This window comes from Narcine bancroftii, chromosome 4 (genome assembly GCF_036971445.1).
Source record: "Narcine bancroftii isolate sNarBan1 chromosome 4, sNarBan1.hap1, whole genome shotgun sequence".
Lineage (NCBI taxonomy): Eukaryota > Metazoa > Chordata > Chondrichthyes > Torpediniformes > Narcinidae > Narcine > Narcine bancroftii.
Window position 1 is genome coordinate 316,353,530 of NC_091472.1, and position 17,989 is coordinate 316,371,518.

Below are 17,989 nucleotides of genomic sequence, written 5' to 3' on the forward strand. Positions count from 1 at the left end.
GGGTGTGTGTTTATGTATATGGGGTGTGTGTTTATGTATATGGGTGTGTGTTTATGTATATGGGTGTGTGTTTATGTATATGGGGTGTGTTTATGTATATGGGGTGTGTGTTTATGTATATGGGGTGTGTGTTTATGTATATGGGTGTGTGTTTATGTATATGGGGTGTGTGTTTATGTATATGGGTGTGTGTTTATGTATATGGGTGTGTGTTTATGTATATGGGGTGTGTTTATGTATATGGGTGTGTGTTTATGTATATGGGTGTGTGTGTAAATAGATACAGTTACACCTAAAACCGAGGCCCCTCCCTCGCTTTACCTGAGCGACGGAACCAGTCCACGATCTGCCGGCTGCATAACAGGAGACTCGAGGGGCAGCGCCGGGAAGGCGGGCGGCGAACGACGTCGGCGGGTGACGTCAGCGGCCGGCTGTTGGGCGCGTGGCTAGGTTTGGGCTTGACTTCAGCGCGCGCGAGGCGGCGGCTAACGGCTGCGGGCGGGCGGGAGGCGGCGGCCAGGGGGCGGGGGGCTGTGTGTGGCGCTTATCCCTCATCGTGGAGAGATCCCCCTCCCCTCCACCGCAAACCCGGAGCCCACTCCCCTTGGCACATACTCTCCCCCACCCCCACCCCAGTCGTCTACCTGAGGGCTCCCCCCCCCACCCACTACCAACCATATCCCCTCCCCTCACCTTCCCCGTAGGTCAGGGCCAAGGAGGCCCCCAACACCACCACCAATCTGTTAGGCTTTGAACCAGATCCCTGCTCCTCTTGACACCTCCCCCCCCACCCCTCCACCAATCAGGGCCGACACTTCCCCCCCCCACCTTTCCTAGGTCCATCAACCCCATCAGAGTCTCCCTCTCCCACCATCAACCGGATCCCACTCCCCTTGATATCTTCCCACCCCCCACCCCCCCCATCCGTCCGTCCGACAGCACTGAGAGACCCCATTATCACCAATCGGCAAAGATTTGAACCGGGGGTCGCTCCCCTTGACACCTTCCTGCCAACCTCTTCCTCCCCCCCCCCCCACCCCCCGTCCATCCATCCGACAGCGCTGAGAGACCCCATTATCACCAATCGGCAAAGATTTGAACCGGGGGTCACTCCCCTTGACACCGTCCTACCAACCTCTTCCCCCCCCCCCCCCCCAGAGGAAGGAACAACACTGCCCAGCTGAGACATGCATGCCAGCTGCCAGCGGCCCGTGGCCAATCCGGCCGAAAAGTCGGGTGAGCAGGTGGAGAAGGAGCTGCACGACGCCCTGGAAGAGGGCAAGGAGCGCTTCAAGGACCTCAATGACCGCTTTGCCAAATACATCAACAACACCATCCTCAACCTGATGAGCCGCAACAAGCAGCTGGTGGCCGAGCTGGAGAAGGCTGAGAAAGACGAGGGCAGCCACTGCGAGGCCATATTCCAGAAGGCGAGGAATGACCTCAAGTGCCGGCTGGAAGAGCAGCAGAAAGAGCTCAACTGTCTAAGGGTGGACAAGGAGAAGTACAGGAAGAGGTGGGTTGTACTGGGGCTGAGACCCCTGAGCCTAGTCACTACCCCAGCTCCTCAAACTCTACAGCCCAGTACAGGCCCCAAACAGTCTTTCCAAGAGAACCAATACTTCCCTTGTGTATCCTCTATTCGGTGCTCATATTGTGGCCTTCTCTTCCTTGGAGAGATTGAATGCAGACTGAGAGATGGCTTCACTGTCCACATCACATTGAAAATTATATTTTTAATTTGCATCAATATGTACATATTAATTCATCATATAACAATACAATAATAAAAATGATATATAAATGTTTCTTTTTATCCTCCCTCCTTCCCCGTCCACCCAAATAAAAAGAGAAAACACCTGAATTTATTTATCATTCACAATTCATATATTCCTAACATTTTATGCTATCCTGCACGTATTAATTGGGAAGAGTGGGTGTTATGGACAATATGGATGGACTCTCACTAATGAAACCCATATATTGGTTTCCAAATCATATAAAAGTTCTCAGGTTGATTCTTTAAATTATAAGTTATCTTTTCCAATGGTATACAATTTTGATTTTCCATATGCCATCTATCCAACCTTATAAAATGATCTGACTTCCATGTTACTGCTATACATTTCCATGCCACCAGTATTGCAACACTCAAAAATTTTCAATTTAGTATCAATGTCATATAAATCACCAAGCAAAAATATTCTGGGATCTTTTGGTATCTGTATCTTCATAATTTGTCCCAATATTAAATTCAAATCTTCCCAAAATCTTCCCATTTTTTCACAAGACCAAACTGCATGTAAAGTTCCTGTTTCTTTGTTACATCTGAAACATTTCTCAGAACAATTTGAATTGAGTCCATGTAATTTATACAGAGTGTAGTATAATTGGTGTAAAAAATAATTATTATTGTACCATTTGATATCTAACATTAATGGTATTAGTTACACTCTCCTGGCACAATCTTGACCAGGCCTCATCACAAATTTGTATATTTAAATCTTTTTCCCATTTTTTTTGTCTTAAATAGTTTCTTTTTCTGCATTGTGTCTTGTAATTGTATATATGTAGATATCTATATATAGATATATAAATTAGTATTAAATTTCTCAATAAATGTATGAATTATTAAATACTCAAATAGGCTCTGTTCCGGAAGTCTAAAATTCGCACTTAATTTCTCTTTTAAATATGATTTAAGCTGATAGTATGAAAAAATAGTTTATTTTGGTATATTGTATTTTTCTTTCATTTGTTACCTCACAACTCTTGAACTTGATACCTGACGAATGAAGGTCAGCACACAATACTCTGTCTTAAAGCTTTGGACTCTGGCATTTTTAGCCTTTCATAATATATGCTGCACTCCAGAATGGGTCCATGGGTAAACCTTTACAGTACGAACACCAGTACAAACCAGCTGATGGTTGGGTGTAAAAGCAGTCCTGGAAAACCGGGACATGGAACATATGTGCTTGTTGGTATTCCCACAAAACTGGGACATGGGGTATCTGTGTTTGTTGCTAGTCCCTGAAACTTGGACACGGAATCCAAAGAGTTAACCATCGATCAACAAATCCCAAGATTCCTCTGTTCCTCCTCACTGCTAAGAATCATGCCATTAACCACATACTCAGCCTTGAAGTTTGACTTTCCAAACTTTTCCAGATTGAATTCCATCTGGCACTTCTCTGCACAATTCTACATTCTGTCTTTATTCCGTTGCAGCATGCAAAAACCTTCCAATCTATCCACAACATCTGAAAAATGACCCACCCATCTGAAAAGTGGCTTTTTCCATTTAGATTGGGGGAGATAAATACGAGAGGTCATCGTTTTAAGATGAAAGGGGAAAGTTCTTCACAGAGAATGGTGGGAGTATGGAATGGGGTGTTATATGATGTGAATGCAAACTCGATCTTGAATAAATTGGATAGATACATGGATTGGAGAAGTCTGAAGGGTTATGGAGTTGCAGCAGGTCAGTGGGTCGAGTGGAATAGCAGTCAGCACAGACTAGAAAGGCTGAAAGGTCTGTTTGCTGTGCTGTAGTGTTCTACGGTTCTAAAAAGCAGGGGTTACAGTACAGTCACTGACCTCTAGGCAGAATGCTCTATCTGCTACCCCCCTTCTGTCACCAAGCCATTGGATCCCTGTAAATGATCTGGGCTTGTCCCTTCAGCTCTACAAAGGTGCTCATGAGGCTAATTTAGTTTTTCAAGGTGATGACAGAAGAAATTGATGAAGGTAGGGCAGTGGATTTTAGTAAAGGCATGCTGACTATCGCTAAACAGACGGCTTTTACAAATGCTCGTAAATTCTGTCTCTGACAATCCTTTCCAAAACAGAGCAATCACTTGAATACTGTTTAATCAGGAGATATGTTTTGTTATTTGTATGGCCCATACTTCACCATGATTATTAAGCACAGGGACCACCTTTAATTGGTGATGATTGCAGAAGATCATTCCAGAAGAAGCAGTGCATGAACATAAGCTATGTCCAGCTTAGAAATCATAGAACAATTTGCATATACAGCAGTTGAAATAGCCTGCTGGAGGCCAAGCTAAGCAACCCCACACGTTTAATCAAATCTGAAAAGTAGGCATATTTGTGAACATGCCAGTAACAATAGCATTTCAAGAAATCCACTACCTTATATTACCATTCACAGCAATGTCCTAAATTTGATAACCTTACTGCTAGGCCACAAAAAAAAGTCCTGAGGATGTCATTGCAGTATAAAAATATTTAACTAGTTCTATTGCTGGAAGTGTGGCGGCGCACTCTCTCATGGTGAACCGGCCCTGTGTGTAACGCCACGTGGCGGGGCAGCCATGGGAAGATGGCGCTGTCAAGGTTTTCTCCCTGCCTCAAGTCTCCTGCCCAGCGCGCGCCTGGGGCAGCGATTATGACGTCACAATCCACGAGGTGACTGAGCTCCTGCTGCCCTTAAAAGGGCGCGCGCTGAATTTGAATAAAAACAGTCATTAACGCCTTTCAATGTGGTGGCTGAGTCTTTCTTGGCCGTGTCCAGCCCTACAGGAGATTCTTTAGGAAGTGCTGTTGTTGAAACTCATCCTGTTTTGTTTAATGCTGTATGCACCAGGAGATTCTTTAGAGTCTGTGGTTGAAACTTGTCCTATTTTGCTGTAGGCGTCAGGATGATCCAGATCAGCCAATCTCTTTTTTTTTGAAATTTATTTATAGTATCTCCATACATTCATTTCAAATTGACTTAGTATAATATTACATAATAGATACTAAATAATTTTCAAATTTTCACCCCCCCCCCACCTCCCCTAACCCCTTAGGAAACCACCTTGTGGTGGTTAATTCCCAAAAACCCAAATGGGTGTGGTATAAACCACAAGTGGCCTATGACTTTCGGGAGAGAAGTACCACTCCCTGCCCCCCCCCCCCAGGCAGACAAAATACAAGTATAAACCGAAAAATCATCATTTCTTATATCCATAAAACCCCGGTCCATCAATTTAACCAATCTTATTCATAAACTCTTTTTTTTGAAAATCCAAACTTGATATTAAATTTTGCACCCTTTCCACCCTCCCAACACTGAGTTAAACATTGTTTACAATCAATAAAAGCTTTTTTTTTAATTTTTTTTTTCAAGTCTTCCTGAATTTCATCCACTGAATTAAAACACCTCTGAACATCCCAGTTCAACACCGAATCTTCCATTCTTCTCAGTCTCAAGTTGAATTTGTAGCTTACTTTCAAAAAAAGTTTTTTTTAAATTTTCTTGAACATAATTCCTTCGGTCTTGATCTTCTAAAGCATCAATGTTATTCATAAGTTCTTTCTTCTGTGTTTCCCAATTTAATATCAAATTTTCCACTTTGTCAATCTTCTCAATGTTAAGTTGAAATTATTGTTTATTTTCAAGAAAAACTTATTCAAAATTTTTAACTCTTCTTGGACATTGCTCCTTCGACTTTAATTTTATAAATCATCAATCTTGTTCATAGTTTCTTTCTACTGAGTTTACAAATTTAATAAAGTTTCCGTTTTTTCCAATTTTCTCAATATTAAACTGATCTTGTTGTTTAGTTTAAAAAAAAACCTTTTCAAAACTATTAAAATCTGTTTGCAATGTATGCATACTCACAGATAATAAATTCACTCTTCCAATATTCCATCCAAAAAAAAATCACTGATAAACCTTATTGCAGGTCAAGGAGTTCCATATATATGTTTATCTTCAGAAAATATTTCAAATATTTCAAATCAACATTCGTCGCCATCTTTCAAAAAGGAGTCCGAAATCAACTTTAATAAGTTCTGTTCTTGAGAAAATTCCAGCACCAACTCCGGCTCTGTCTAGGCAAATAGGTCAAATTTCTTCCAAAGTCAAAGAATGTAATTTTGTTCTGTATTTATAGATAATAAGTTCATCCTTCCGATATTCCATCCAAAAAAAAATCACTAATAAACTTTAATGTTATCTGGATTTTTAAAACTCACGGGCAACCAATGCCAATTACTGCAATTTATCTTCATAAAACATTTCAAATCAATATTCATCACCATCTTTCAGAGGGGTGTCCAAGGCCAGCTTATCCAACAGTCCAATTAATGAGCTCCGTTCTTAAGAAGATTCCAGCCTTGACTCTGTGGTTCTGTCTGGGAAAGTAGGCCGAGTTTCTTCCAAAGTCGGAGAGTAGTTTTGTTCTGTATTTGAACTCTATTTTCCTTAATCTTTGTTGCCATTTTAAACTAAAAACAATTGATAAACAAAACAAAGACTTTTAACAGAAAATAAATATTCTTAAAACGGGTATTTATATAACTGCCTGGGGGAGACCGGGAAGGCACGTCCGCTCCCTATGCCATCTTGCCACGCCCCCTAGATCAGCCAATCTCAATGGGGACTTGATGCCCCACTGGCCCATTTAAGTAAAAGCCATTTTTTTCTCCTCAAGTAACATAAATATTTGTTTTTATATAGTCAGTCAGAGAGAAGTACAGAAGGAAACCAAAACTTGACTGCTTCATAGGGAAAGGGGCCCATAAATTTTGAGCAGAGTCCTGGGGGGGAAAGGGCGCCCAGAGCCAACTAAAGGCAGAGAATGGCTAATGAAAGGATGGTTTTACTTGATTGATTCCTTGCATGAAAATCATAACTTCAAGATTCTTTTGTTGTCATGTAATAAAACATGTAATCTACACCATCAGGAAGTCTTCAGTGCCCTTGGCACCCTTTCGCATCCCGGTTCCGATGCCTGGTATCCCTTCATCCAGTGTCCCGCAGCCCACAGCCTAACGTGAGTCCTTTGACCGCAAGTCGCCAGGAGGCCGCAGGTTGCATGGGTTCCTTCCTTGAGTCCCAACAGCCCGGCGTCTGTGTTCTTTAGTCACAGAGTCCCTCACTGATCCACTGCTTTGGTCACTGTCTCCTCTGCTTCTCCTTCTCAGACATTGTGACCTCCCTGTTTATTGATGCCCTGTACTAGTCCTCTGCTTCTCAGGAGTCTAACCCCTTGAGGTTGATGCCATCTTGAGCCCAAACCAGACAGTCTCAGGATTTTAAAATAAACACCGTCACCGCCTTTAACAGACTGTTTAAAGCCCATATGAAGCTGTTGATAGTTGCAGCAGCTACAACATCACCACCATTTTTTAACATGAAATAACTATTTTATGGTGCTACTGTATATTGTTTTAAAATGCAGTATAATGTAATTTCAAATAATGTTTCAAAATTATTAATTTGCATAGCAAGTAGACAAGCACCTTAAAACAAAAAAAATGTAGGCAATACTTTGAAAGTCAAGCAACATGGGTGGAGGCAGAAACTGAGTTAACGTTTCAATGATGAAAAATTAACTGTTTATCTTCCCAGCTGCTGACCTGACCTGATGAGCATTTTCAAAATGTCCTGTTTTTATTACAGATTTTTATAATTTGCAATATTTTGCTTTTGTATTTTTGTTCTTGTTGTAGATTGGAAAAAGAAATTCAACTAAGAAAGGAGGCTGAAAAAGATTATGAAGATTTAAAAAAGGCATGTATATTCCTCAACAGTTTGTATTTGTTTACTTATCCAGGTAAGTCAGTTGGAATTGCAGACTGGATTTTTCGCAAGGAGTATTATGGATAAGACCATAGAAAACACATGTCAAACTCAGGCCTGCGGGCTAAATTTGCCCCGTGATATAATTATATTTGGCCTGCAAGATCATATCAAATATGTATTAGAGCTGGCCCGCTGGCCGCCGTGCTAGTATAGCGCACGCACAGCTAATACTACAAATCCCAGAATGCTTTGCAAATACATTGGCGCCGGCCCGTCAGCCCGCTAATCGCCCCCACCTCCTCTCTTTACTTTCATCAGCATCTGTGACCTGTCGCCCAACTCACACGTAATAAACCCCTTACGAAAAATGGCCAAACGAAAGACAGAAAACAGGACCTTTCAAGACAGGTGGGAGGCAAACTCTGACCCCAGAGTTTGATGAACTTGCATCTAAGAAGAGATGCCAAGTATCTGGTTTAGACCCAGGTAAATCAGAGTAAATCACAGTGTAGCAAGCTAAGCTTGGATTCATATTTTCTTTGGTTCACTTTGGACTGTTCATAGTTGAAAGATTGGATTTTCATTGAAGCAAGTTGTTATTTTTTTGACTTGTTGGATTGTGAAAAAAATCATTTAAAAGGAACTTAAAGGCTATAGAGAAATATTATTTATTGAATATTTTATTTCTCATTTGTTAATGCTTCTTCTGGAAAGAGTTTAACCAAAACTATTATTAAACATTTATTTTAATAAGAAAAAGTTTAACATTACATATGTTGAAAGAAGAGAAAACATGCAGATGTTGTTGAAAATTTTCAATAAATATTTAGTTTGGTCCACGACTTAGTCCAAGTTTTTAATTTTGGCCCTCTGTGAATTTGAGTTTGACACCCCTGCCATAGAACATTACAGCACAGTATAGGCCCTTTGGCCCTCAAAGTTGTGTTGACCTATAGATTCTTACCAAAATACTAAACCCTTCTTGATACTTTGTCACCCTCTATTTTTCTTCCATCCATGTGCCTGTCTAAGAGTCTCTTAAATGCCCCTCAAGTTTCAGCCTCCACCACCACCCCAGGCAAGGCACTCCAGGCACCCACAACTCTGTTTATAAAAATTATCCTTGATGTCTCCTGTAAACTTTCCTCTTTTCACTTTATGTAGATGTCCTCTAGCATTTGCTATTCCTGTACTGGGGGGGAAAAAAGCCTCTCAGAATCTTGTAGACCTCTATTAAGTCTCTTCTTGTCCTTCACTCCAAAGAGAAAAGCCCTAACTTTGCAAACCTTGCCTCATAACTCATAAGTCTTATTTTCTAATCCAGGCAACATCCTGGTAAATCTCCTCTGCACCCTCTCCATAGCTTCCACATCCTTTCTATGATGAGGTGAACAGAACTGAACACAATACTTCATGTGGTTTCTCACCAGAGATTTGTAGAGTAGATTGACTCTTGAACACAATACCCTGACTAATGAAACCCAGCATTTTACAGGCCTTCTTAATTATCCTATCAACCCACATGGCAACCTTGAGAGATGAATGGATTTGGACCCAAAGATCCTTCTTTTCCTCAACATCTATTCACCCTGTACTCAGTCTTCTGGGTTGACCTTCCAAAATGCATCACCCCACATTCATCCAGATTGAACTCCATCTGCCACTTTTCCACCCAACTGTGCATCCTGTCTATATCCTTTTGTAACCTACAACATCCTTCAGCACTATCCACTGCACCTCCAACCTTCATATCATCCACAAATTTACTTACCCAACCTTCTGCTTCTTTATCTAGGTCATTTATAAAACTCACAAAGAGTAGGAGCTCCAGAGCAGATCCCTGCAGAACTCCACTAGTCACTAATCTCCAGGCAGAATACTTTCCATCCACTACTACTCTCAAGACAAATTAATTTAGTAAGGAAAATAAATTAAGAGCCCAGATTAGTGCATGGAATTGTGATGCTGTGACCATAATTAGCTACAAGAGACAAGACTGGCGGCTCAGCATTCATGTGTTTTGATGTTTTAGAAAGGGAAGTAAAAGGATAGAGGGACTGCACTACTGATCCCACTGGCCTCTTGCTCAAAGCGAGCGAGGGCTCAAGCCCGAAACTTCCGTTATGTATTTTTACCTTTGCTATATAAAGGTCACTGCTTGACCTTGATGAAGGGCTCCAGCTTGAAACATTGGTGATGTATCTTCACTTTTGCTATATAAAGGCACTGTTTGACCTGCTGAGTTTCTTCAGCATTTGTGTGTTTTTTCACACTGTGGTGATATGTAATTACACCACTAGGTCACCAGGGGTCATTCAGGTGACCTTGTATATAAAGCAGTCTAGAGCTACAGTCTAGCCTTCCGGGTTCATCTTGCAGAGAGACAAGACCTTTTAGTGTACATATTAGTTTATTAAATTGTACTGACAATAACCACACCAGCAGTGCGAGTATAAGACATCTTTAAGGCTAGACTGCAGCTTTGGACTGCTTTATATACAAGGTCACTGGGTTGACCCCTGGTGACCTAGTGGTGTAATTACATATCACCACACACACTGCTTGACCTGGGTTTCTCCAGCTTTGTGTTTTTAAATAGAATGCATCAGGCTTATCTGGGAGGAATGTGCTGTTTCCTATTTGGACCAGATGGCTTTATAGTTTGTGATCGCATGCATGCCCTGCTTTGAGCACCTCTTCCCGGTGATCAGCATGTTGAAGATGTGAGTTCCACTGGGAACTGAGTACATTTTTGCACGTGCTTCAGGGTAAAAAATCACCCTCATAATTTTTGGTTTAGATTTTCTTATCAATTTCCCCAATTTTTTTTTTGCAGGTCATCAGATTTGGCACTAGTGCTCCATGCAATACTCAATTAATCATAAGATAAAAAGGTTTCTTGACAAGTCTGCAAAGGTATATTGATATAGGTTAAGTAACTGGGCAGAATTTGGTAAATGGAGTACTATGTGGTGAATGATGTTAGCTATTTTAGTAGAAGATACAGAAAAGCAGCATGTTGTTTAAAAGGAAAGAAACTGAAAAATCTACAGAGGATCTAGATGTATGTACATAAAACAGAAAGTTGGCAAGCAGGTGGACAAATCATTTGAAATACAGTTGCCTTTATTGCAAGAGGAATGGAGTACAAAAAGTAGAGGTCTTGTACAGGGCATAGATGGACTATGCTTGATTTATTTACACTTTTGGTTGCTTTATGTTACATACTTGTGGAGGCAATTAGAATTGGATCACTGTGGTGCACTGTTAGCCAGAATCAGACACACACAAAGATAAAGACTGTACAACAGGCTTTAATCCACAAAGACTTCCACAGAGTCAGGCAGGCTGTGGCTGCAGCAACTCTGAGTGAGGCCTCGGAAGGCCGGCGCAGGCTTATATCCCGGAGGGTGATTGACGCCCGACCGGGTGGGGCTTGATCCCTTCAGGCCGACTGATTGACAACCGGCCAGGTGTTGTCCTGTCCCCTTACACTCCTGCAGGTACAGAGGTTGCCCCCTGCAGTAGGGGGGTGGTGTACCACCACAATCACTTAATTGATTTTGGGGATGAAAGGGTAGTCTTGTTATAGTCTTGTTACAAGTTGTTCCTCTGTGTGTAACTTCATCCTCCAGGGTCTGACATCCAGGATGCCATTTCCCTCTTTTTAGCTCATGTCACCTTACTCGCCATGTGCAGATACAGTCTCTAAGCACCTTCATTGTGCCCATATCTGACATAACTATGAGTATCACATCAAAGGAAGGGACACGTTCTTCGTTTAGTGCTTGATTGGTATCTGGATAAGTGGCTAATTTAAAAATAGGCATGGAGGATGAGGTTATGTGAGGGAACAAAGATAAAAGGGTTTGCTTGGGCCAGATGCTGCTTGTACATCTGCAAGATCTTGCGATAAGACGCAAGTGGGAAGTGGAACAAAGGATCAGGTATGAAAAATCATGATTTGCACTATTCTCCATAACTCCACTGATGATAATCTCCATGATAACCAGTAAAAATTGGTACTCAATATTCAAGGGCCATAAGACAATGTCTTAACCCAGAAACCCTGCTCAACCACAACCTTACTCTGCTATTATTTGCTGTCTTTCCTGATGAGAGAGCAGTTTCCAATTCACAATCTTGCCATGTAGATATGTCTGATGTACTTGAACTGCTATAAATTTTATGGAAGCTCTGAGATATGGGTAAAAACCTGAAAGGCTCACGTTTGTGATGCAAAAGACAAATTGCTGGAGGAACTCAGTATTAAGCAGCCTCAGTAAAGGGAAACGAATTGTCAACAGTTTGGGTCAAGACCCTGCATGAGAGTCCTTTGTCCCTTCAGATGTGCTTGACCCATAGAGTTCTCCATCAGTGAGTATTTTTTTTGCTCCAGGTTTCAGCATCCCTCAATTCGGTCTTTTGTGTCTCCTTATCTTTGTAAGGGTTAGGGTTAATCTCTTGGTGCCTGCCACATTGACCACCGCCAGTGGGCTGATATCGCCTCCAACTGTGCATCTTGGTGCCTCACAGTTCGGCGGGCAGCAACCTCCTTTGAAGAAGACCGCAGAGCCACCTCACTGACAAAAGACAAAGGAGGAAAAACCCAACACCCAACCCCAACCCACCAATTTTCCACTGCAACCGTGTCTGCATGTCCCGCATCGGACTTGTCAGTCACCAACGAGCCTGCAGCAGACGTGGACATACCCCTCCATAAATCTTTGTCCACGAAGCCAAGCCAAAGAAAAAACGAGATCTTTGTAATAACGAGACAAATGAATTCTGAGAGACCTGAATAATAATGTTGCCAGATTAGTAAAGGATGCCTTTTGTGTGGACTGATGTATGTGGGAAGTTAGCATTTTTTATTGCAAAATGGGATTTGACAATATGTTCACTGACTTTGACCATGCATGTTAGGTCATTAAACTTTACACATAGTGACCCTGTCCTTCATCATCACACCTACCATTGACCTCCTTAGTGATCTTTTTCACTGTCGTATTAACAATCTGGGGCCCTTCCCACACATTATTGGTAAGACTGCTTTCCTCTATAACTTGTTGGACAAAGCCTCCAGAATTGTATTTGAAAGTCACAATCCCCACCCATTCATGTTCTGCTGCAGCTTTCACTAAGCTGGGGGCACTCTGGGAATGATTTCTAGCATTAGTCACAGGCAAAATACATTCTCTTATAAACAGTTTCAGATGCAGTTCAGAGCCGCTCAGAGGATGGAGCCCCATTAATGTTCCTCAGTGTCAGAAAAAAACACAGCTAGTCTTGTGAAGAGTCATAGAATTGCACTGTTTGGAAATGGGCCCTTTGGAATGACCTAACATGAGGTAGCCCCATTTGCCTGTGCTTGACCCATATCCTTAACCTTTCAATGTTCAGGTGGGTGGGACAAGAGCTTTATCAAGCCTCGGATAACACGTAACACGTCTCTGGTATATGATCCAAGTATCAAACATAATGGCCACAAACAAAAGTTCTGTTAAGTAGTGTCTTTTCTTGGCTGCAACAAAATGAGAATTTTGGTCCATCAATATATTATACTCAAGTCTATGACAATAAACTCTCATCGCCTGTTTTTGTGTGTGTACGTGCCCCATACCAATTGCAAATGAAATTTGCCCCTATGTTGTCTACCAGTTTTGAAAATTTCACAGCCCTTATCTGAAAATAACTGATCTTTGATTACATTTCTAGCATTGAACCATGTGAAAGAATTTCTTGGTCTTGTGTCTATAATCATTCTCAAATAATTAATATGTCTATTTTTCAGATATAAAATTAACTCCATAGCTGTTTGTATCTTTATCCTATTTTAGTTGAAGTGAATTCAAACTATAAAATTGAACTTTCAGAAAACCGATGAAACCAATGTCGCAGTAGATAAACTTCAGCGCAAGGTTAAACTTACGGAAATACAACTGTCACAACTGGAAGACATACGTGATATAGTGAGTACAATTTTTTTTTAAAGTTTCAACCGTTGTAAAGACCTATCCTAAATCATATAGTTAATGCTTTGCCCTTTATAAAAGATTGAAAATCAAGTGATATCTGGATTTTAACTTTATCAACATTTCTAAATTACTTCCCAGTGTTAAAGATGATTTAAGTTAACTGTTTGTGCAAAGGCCTAATCACTAAAGCTTTCAATCTACAAGTTCTAAATATTGAAATAGACCAGATGTACTCTGCCAGCAGCACTGCAGGTCTCCCCTTGTTATTACTAAGCTCACTCGTAAGCTTTACTGTTGGAACCAACTTCATTTAAACCACTTAACCAAGTTTATTGACTGATATGAATTGTTGTAATATTTTACCAATAACACTGCTCAGACCTCTTGCTGAAGCCTCATGAGCCAAAAATTCAGCTTTTAAATTCCATAATTGCACTATAACAGCTTAGGCACTGCCACTCCCAAGACAAATCCCAACAGAGAAGTGTGAATCTGTGGAATGCTCTGCCACAGAGGGTGGTAGAGGCAGATTCGCTGATTATGTTCAAAAGAGAGTTAGATAAGACTCTAGTGGGCAAAGGAGTTAAGGGTTATGAGGATAAGGCTGGAAAGGGGTACTGATAGTAGTGATCAGCCATGATCTGTAAAATGGCGGTGCTGTCTCGACGGGCCGAAGGGCCTACTCCAGCTCCTATTGTCTATTGTCAAGAGATAAAACACAGTTACATAATTCCAAGATAGAACATTACAATAGAGTGCAGGCCCTTTGGCCCAATGCTGTACAATCATATGTAACCCTAACCCTTCCCTACCTTTATTTTCTTTCATTCATGCCCCTACATGAGTCTTTTAAATGTCTACATTGTACCAGCATCAATCACCAACCTTGGCAATGCGTTACAGGTACCCACTACTCTCTGTATACAAAAAAAACCACTTACTTCTAACATCTCCATTAAACTTCTGCCACTCATCTCAAACAGATGTGTCCTGGTACTTGCTATTGCCACCCTTAAAAAATGGTATTGGCTGTCCATCCTATTTATGGCATTCACATTCTTAAATCCAGTGCCCTCTATAATGTTTGGGACAAAGATACTATTTGATGAGGGTAAGGCACTAGATGTGGTCTACATGGATTTTAGAAAGGCATTTGACAAGGTCCCCCATGAGAGACTCATTCAGAAAGTTTTGAGGCATGGGATCCATGGAACTTTGGCAATGTGGATAAAAAAATTGGTTGCAGGTAAAAAGCACATAGTAGTGACAGTAGTAGTGGAAGGAAAGTATTCTTCCTAGAGGACATTGTTCTACTCATGTACCACAAGGATCTGTTCTGGGACCCATGCTCTTTGTGATTTTTATAAATGACCTTGATGAAGAGGTGGATGGATGGGTCAGTAAGTTTGTGGATGGTACAAAGGTTGGAGTTGTTGTGGATGGAGCTGAAGGTTATAAAAGGATATAGACAGGATGCAAAGTTGGGCAGAAAAGTGGCAGATGGAGTTCAATCTGGATAAGTGTTAGATGATGCATTTTGGAAGGATAGACCAGAAGGCTGAGAACAGGGTTAATGGTTGCTTAAAGAGTGTGGATTACAATAAATGTGAGATATCAGATAGTTCAATATAATTCTATTCATATATTTAATACCTCAAAAGTTACATAATATGAATTATATTTATTCAAATTTATGTTTTAGATGGGAACAATAAGTTGGTACTTTTTTTACATTTGACTTGGTAGTATTCTACAATTACCGTAAATATGCGTGTGTAATGCGAAAAGTTTTGTACCAAAATTCAAGCTCAGAGTAGGTGTCACATAATAAACGCATATTTACAGCAGCACGAATTGGGCAGGCAAGGGGAAAGAGAGATGGCAGCGTGGATTGGGTGGGTGAGGGGAAGAGAGATGGCAACGCAAATTGGGCGGGCGAGGAGGGAGAGAGACAGCAGTGCGAATTGGGCAGGTGAGGGGGAAGAGAGACGGCAGCATGAATTGGGTGGGCGAGGGGAGGGGGTCGTATTATACATGGGGGTAAAATTTTTCTCCCTTTTTCCCCTCCAAAATGGGGGGTTGCATTATACTCGAAATGCATTATACAAGCATATTTATGGTAAACCTTTTTGGCTTAATTTGGGAAATTTATTAGAATGAATAACTGGAGTAAAATTCCCACAGGATCCAATGTTATTTTTACTGGGAGATGTTAGAGGGATTAAACCTAATATGTATCAAGTAAAATTTGTTCAAATAGTTTTGTCAATAACTAGAAAATGTATTGCTATAACTTGAAAGTCAGGTACTGATCTGGGAATGGATAGATGGATGGCATGCAGAAGTTCAGAGTTGTATTCCACTTGAAAAATTACTTATAATTTAAGAGATAAATATCATCTTTTGTGAAATATGGAGCCCATATTTATAAACTGTTGGTATTAAATTTAAATGAATCTTGAACATACCCTTTCTCTTTTTAGGTCTCTAGTTTAAAAGTATCACAAAGTAAAGTACTCCTATTATGGTTTTCTTGTCCCTTTTTTTCTTGTTTTTTCAGTTTGTAGGGTGTTGGGGGGGGGGTGTAGATATGTTTGCTAGTGGTTTTATATGAAATGAAAATTTTTAAAAAATATTTAAAAAGAGATTGGATGAACAGAAGGACCTTGGGATCCAAATCCATACATCCCTCAGGGTTGCCGCACAGGTTAATAGGAGAATTAAGAAGGTCTATGGGATTCTGGCTTCATTAATGGGGATTTGAATTCAGGAGTAGAGAGGTCATGTTGCAATTCTAAAAATCTCTGATAAGACCACACTTAGAGAATTGTGTTCAGTTCTGGTCACCTCATAATAGGAAGGTTGTGGAAGCTATGTGGAGGGACAGAGCAAATTTACCAGGATGTTTCCTGGATTGGAAAATAAGTCTTATGAGGCAAGGTTAGCAGAGCTGGGGCATTTTTTCCTTTTGAGCGAAGAAGGATGACAAGAGTCTTAATAGAGGTCTACAACATTATGAGAGGCATAGATAGAGTGGACAGCCAGCACCTGTTTTCTAGGTAGGAATAGCAAACACCAGAGGACATGAATACAAAGTAAAGGAAGGGAAGTTTAGGAGAGACATCAAGGGTACATTTTTTATGCAGAGAGTTGTGGGTGCCTGGAATGCCTTGCCAGGGATGGTGCGGAGGCTGAAACATTAGGAGCATTTACGAGACTCCTAGACAAGCACACAGATGGAAAATAAATAGAGAGTTATGGGGTATGGAGGGTTTAGTAATTGTTTAAGGAATATATAGAATGACAAAGCATCAAGGGGCCAAGGGCCTGTACTGTGCTGTAGTGTTCTATGTTCCCTTTATTTGCCCCTGTGCTCCACAGTTTTAAATTCATAATCAAACAATTCTCATGTGATTAAAGTCCACATTCCAGATTTTATTCAAGGTTATTTGCATACATTTTGGTTTAATCATGTAGAAATTATAGCACTTTTTATACATAATTCCCCCATTTCAGGGCACCATAATGTTTCGGGATATTTGGCTTCATAGGTGTTTGTGAGTACTCAGATATGTTTATTTGCTTCATTGATGCAGGTATAAGAGAACTAGGTTTGCTTCTAAGCCTTGTATCACCTTTGGAGTCTGTAGATGCTATTTTTTAACATGAGAACCAGAGTTGTGCCAATGTAAGTCAAAGAAGTCATTATGAGGCTGAAAAACAAGAATAAAACTGTAAGGGACATCGCCTAAACTGTATTCTATTTAAATACAAACTGATGGGGACAAGGTTCCAATATTGCAGCCAATTCCACCCTAGCCCAACTCGGAGGGTTCGAAATATCTAGCATACGAATAATAAATATTAATTGAGCTGCTTCATAATTTTTTTAAAATTAGGTAATTGCAAACCTCTCAAAGCATACTACCAGGTCAATTTATGCATTGCTACTCTTGCCAATTTTACTTTCCATAAAAATTCTCGAACTACTTTATTTAAATCTTGACAAAAAGATTTCAGAAGAGAACAAGGAATCGATTGAAACAAATATTGAATTTGCAGAAAAATATTCATCTTTATATAATTTACTCAACCTATTAAAGTTAAAGGTAAATCTTTCCATTTAATCTTTGATAAAATTAATGGTACATAATTTAAATTATACAGTGATTGAAATTTTACATCAATCATTATCCCTAAGTACTTAATTTTATCAGTCCATCGAAATTTGCTAATTTGTCAACATTGATTGTAATTTCACTTTTATTCCAATTCACTTTATATCCAGATAATTTACCATATAATTCTAAACAATTTTGCAAGTAAATTAAAGATTGATCCGGATTAGTTAAATATATCAAAACATCATCAGCAAATAAATTAATCTTATATTCATCCAGCCCAATCTCTCATACTGCCTGATAGCCTGAGCTAGCGGTTCAATGACCGACGCAAATAGAGCTGGCGACAA

General features: G+C 40.4%; 2 protein-coding genes across 7 annotated transcripts in view; one reads left to right on the forward strand and one right to left on the reverse strand.

Moving 5' to 3' along the window:
- The window catches only part of LOC138762296 (ATP-binding cassette sub-family B member 6-like), a 220,139-nt gene extending 219,745 nt beyond the window's left edge, over window positions 1–394 (reverse strand). For 3 of the 4 annotated variants that reach the window (XM_069936030.1, XM_069936028.1, XM_069936027.1), the window contains exon 1: window positions 322–394. In XM_069936030.1, coding sequence (XP_069792131.1) covers window positions 322–359 — 38 coding nt within the window. In that variant the 5' untranslated portion in view covers window positions 360–394. The remainder of the gene's footprint in view (window positions 1–321) is intronic. The other variant, XM_069936029.1, reaches the window with a different exon arrangement.
- A 105-nt stretch (window positions 395–499) lies between these two features.
- LOC138762298 (vimentin-like) overlaps window positions 500–17,989 on the forward strand; it is a 57,993-nt gene continuing 40,503 nt past the window's right edge. The window contains exons 1-3 of one of the 3 annotated variants that reach the window (XM_069936034.1): window positions 500–1,516; window positions 7,468–7,528; window positions 13,417–13,512. In XM_069936034.1, coding sequence (XP_069792135.1) covers window positions 1,188–1,516; window positions 7,468–7,528; window positions 13,417–13,512 — 486 coding nt within the window. In that variant the 5' untranslated portion in view covers window positions 500–1,187. The remainder of the gene's footprint in view (window positions 1,517–7,467; window positions 7,529–13,416; window positions 13,513–17,989) is intronic. The other 2 variants (XM_069936033.1, XM_069936032.1) reach the window with 2 other exon arrangements.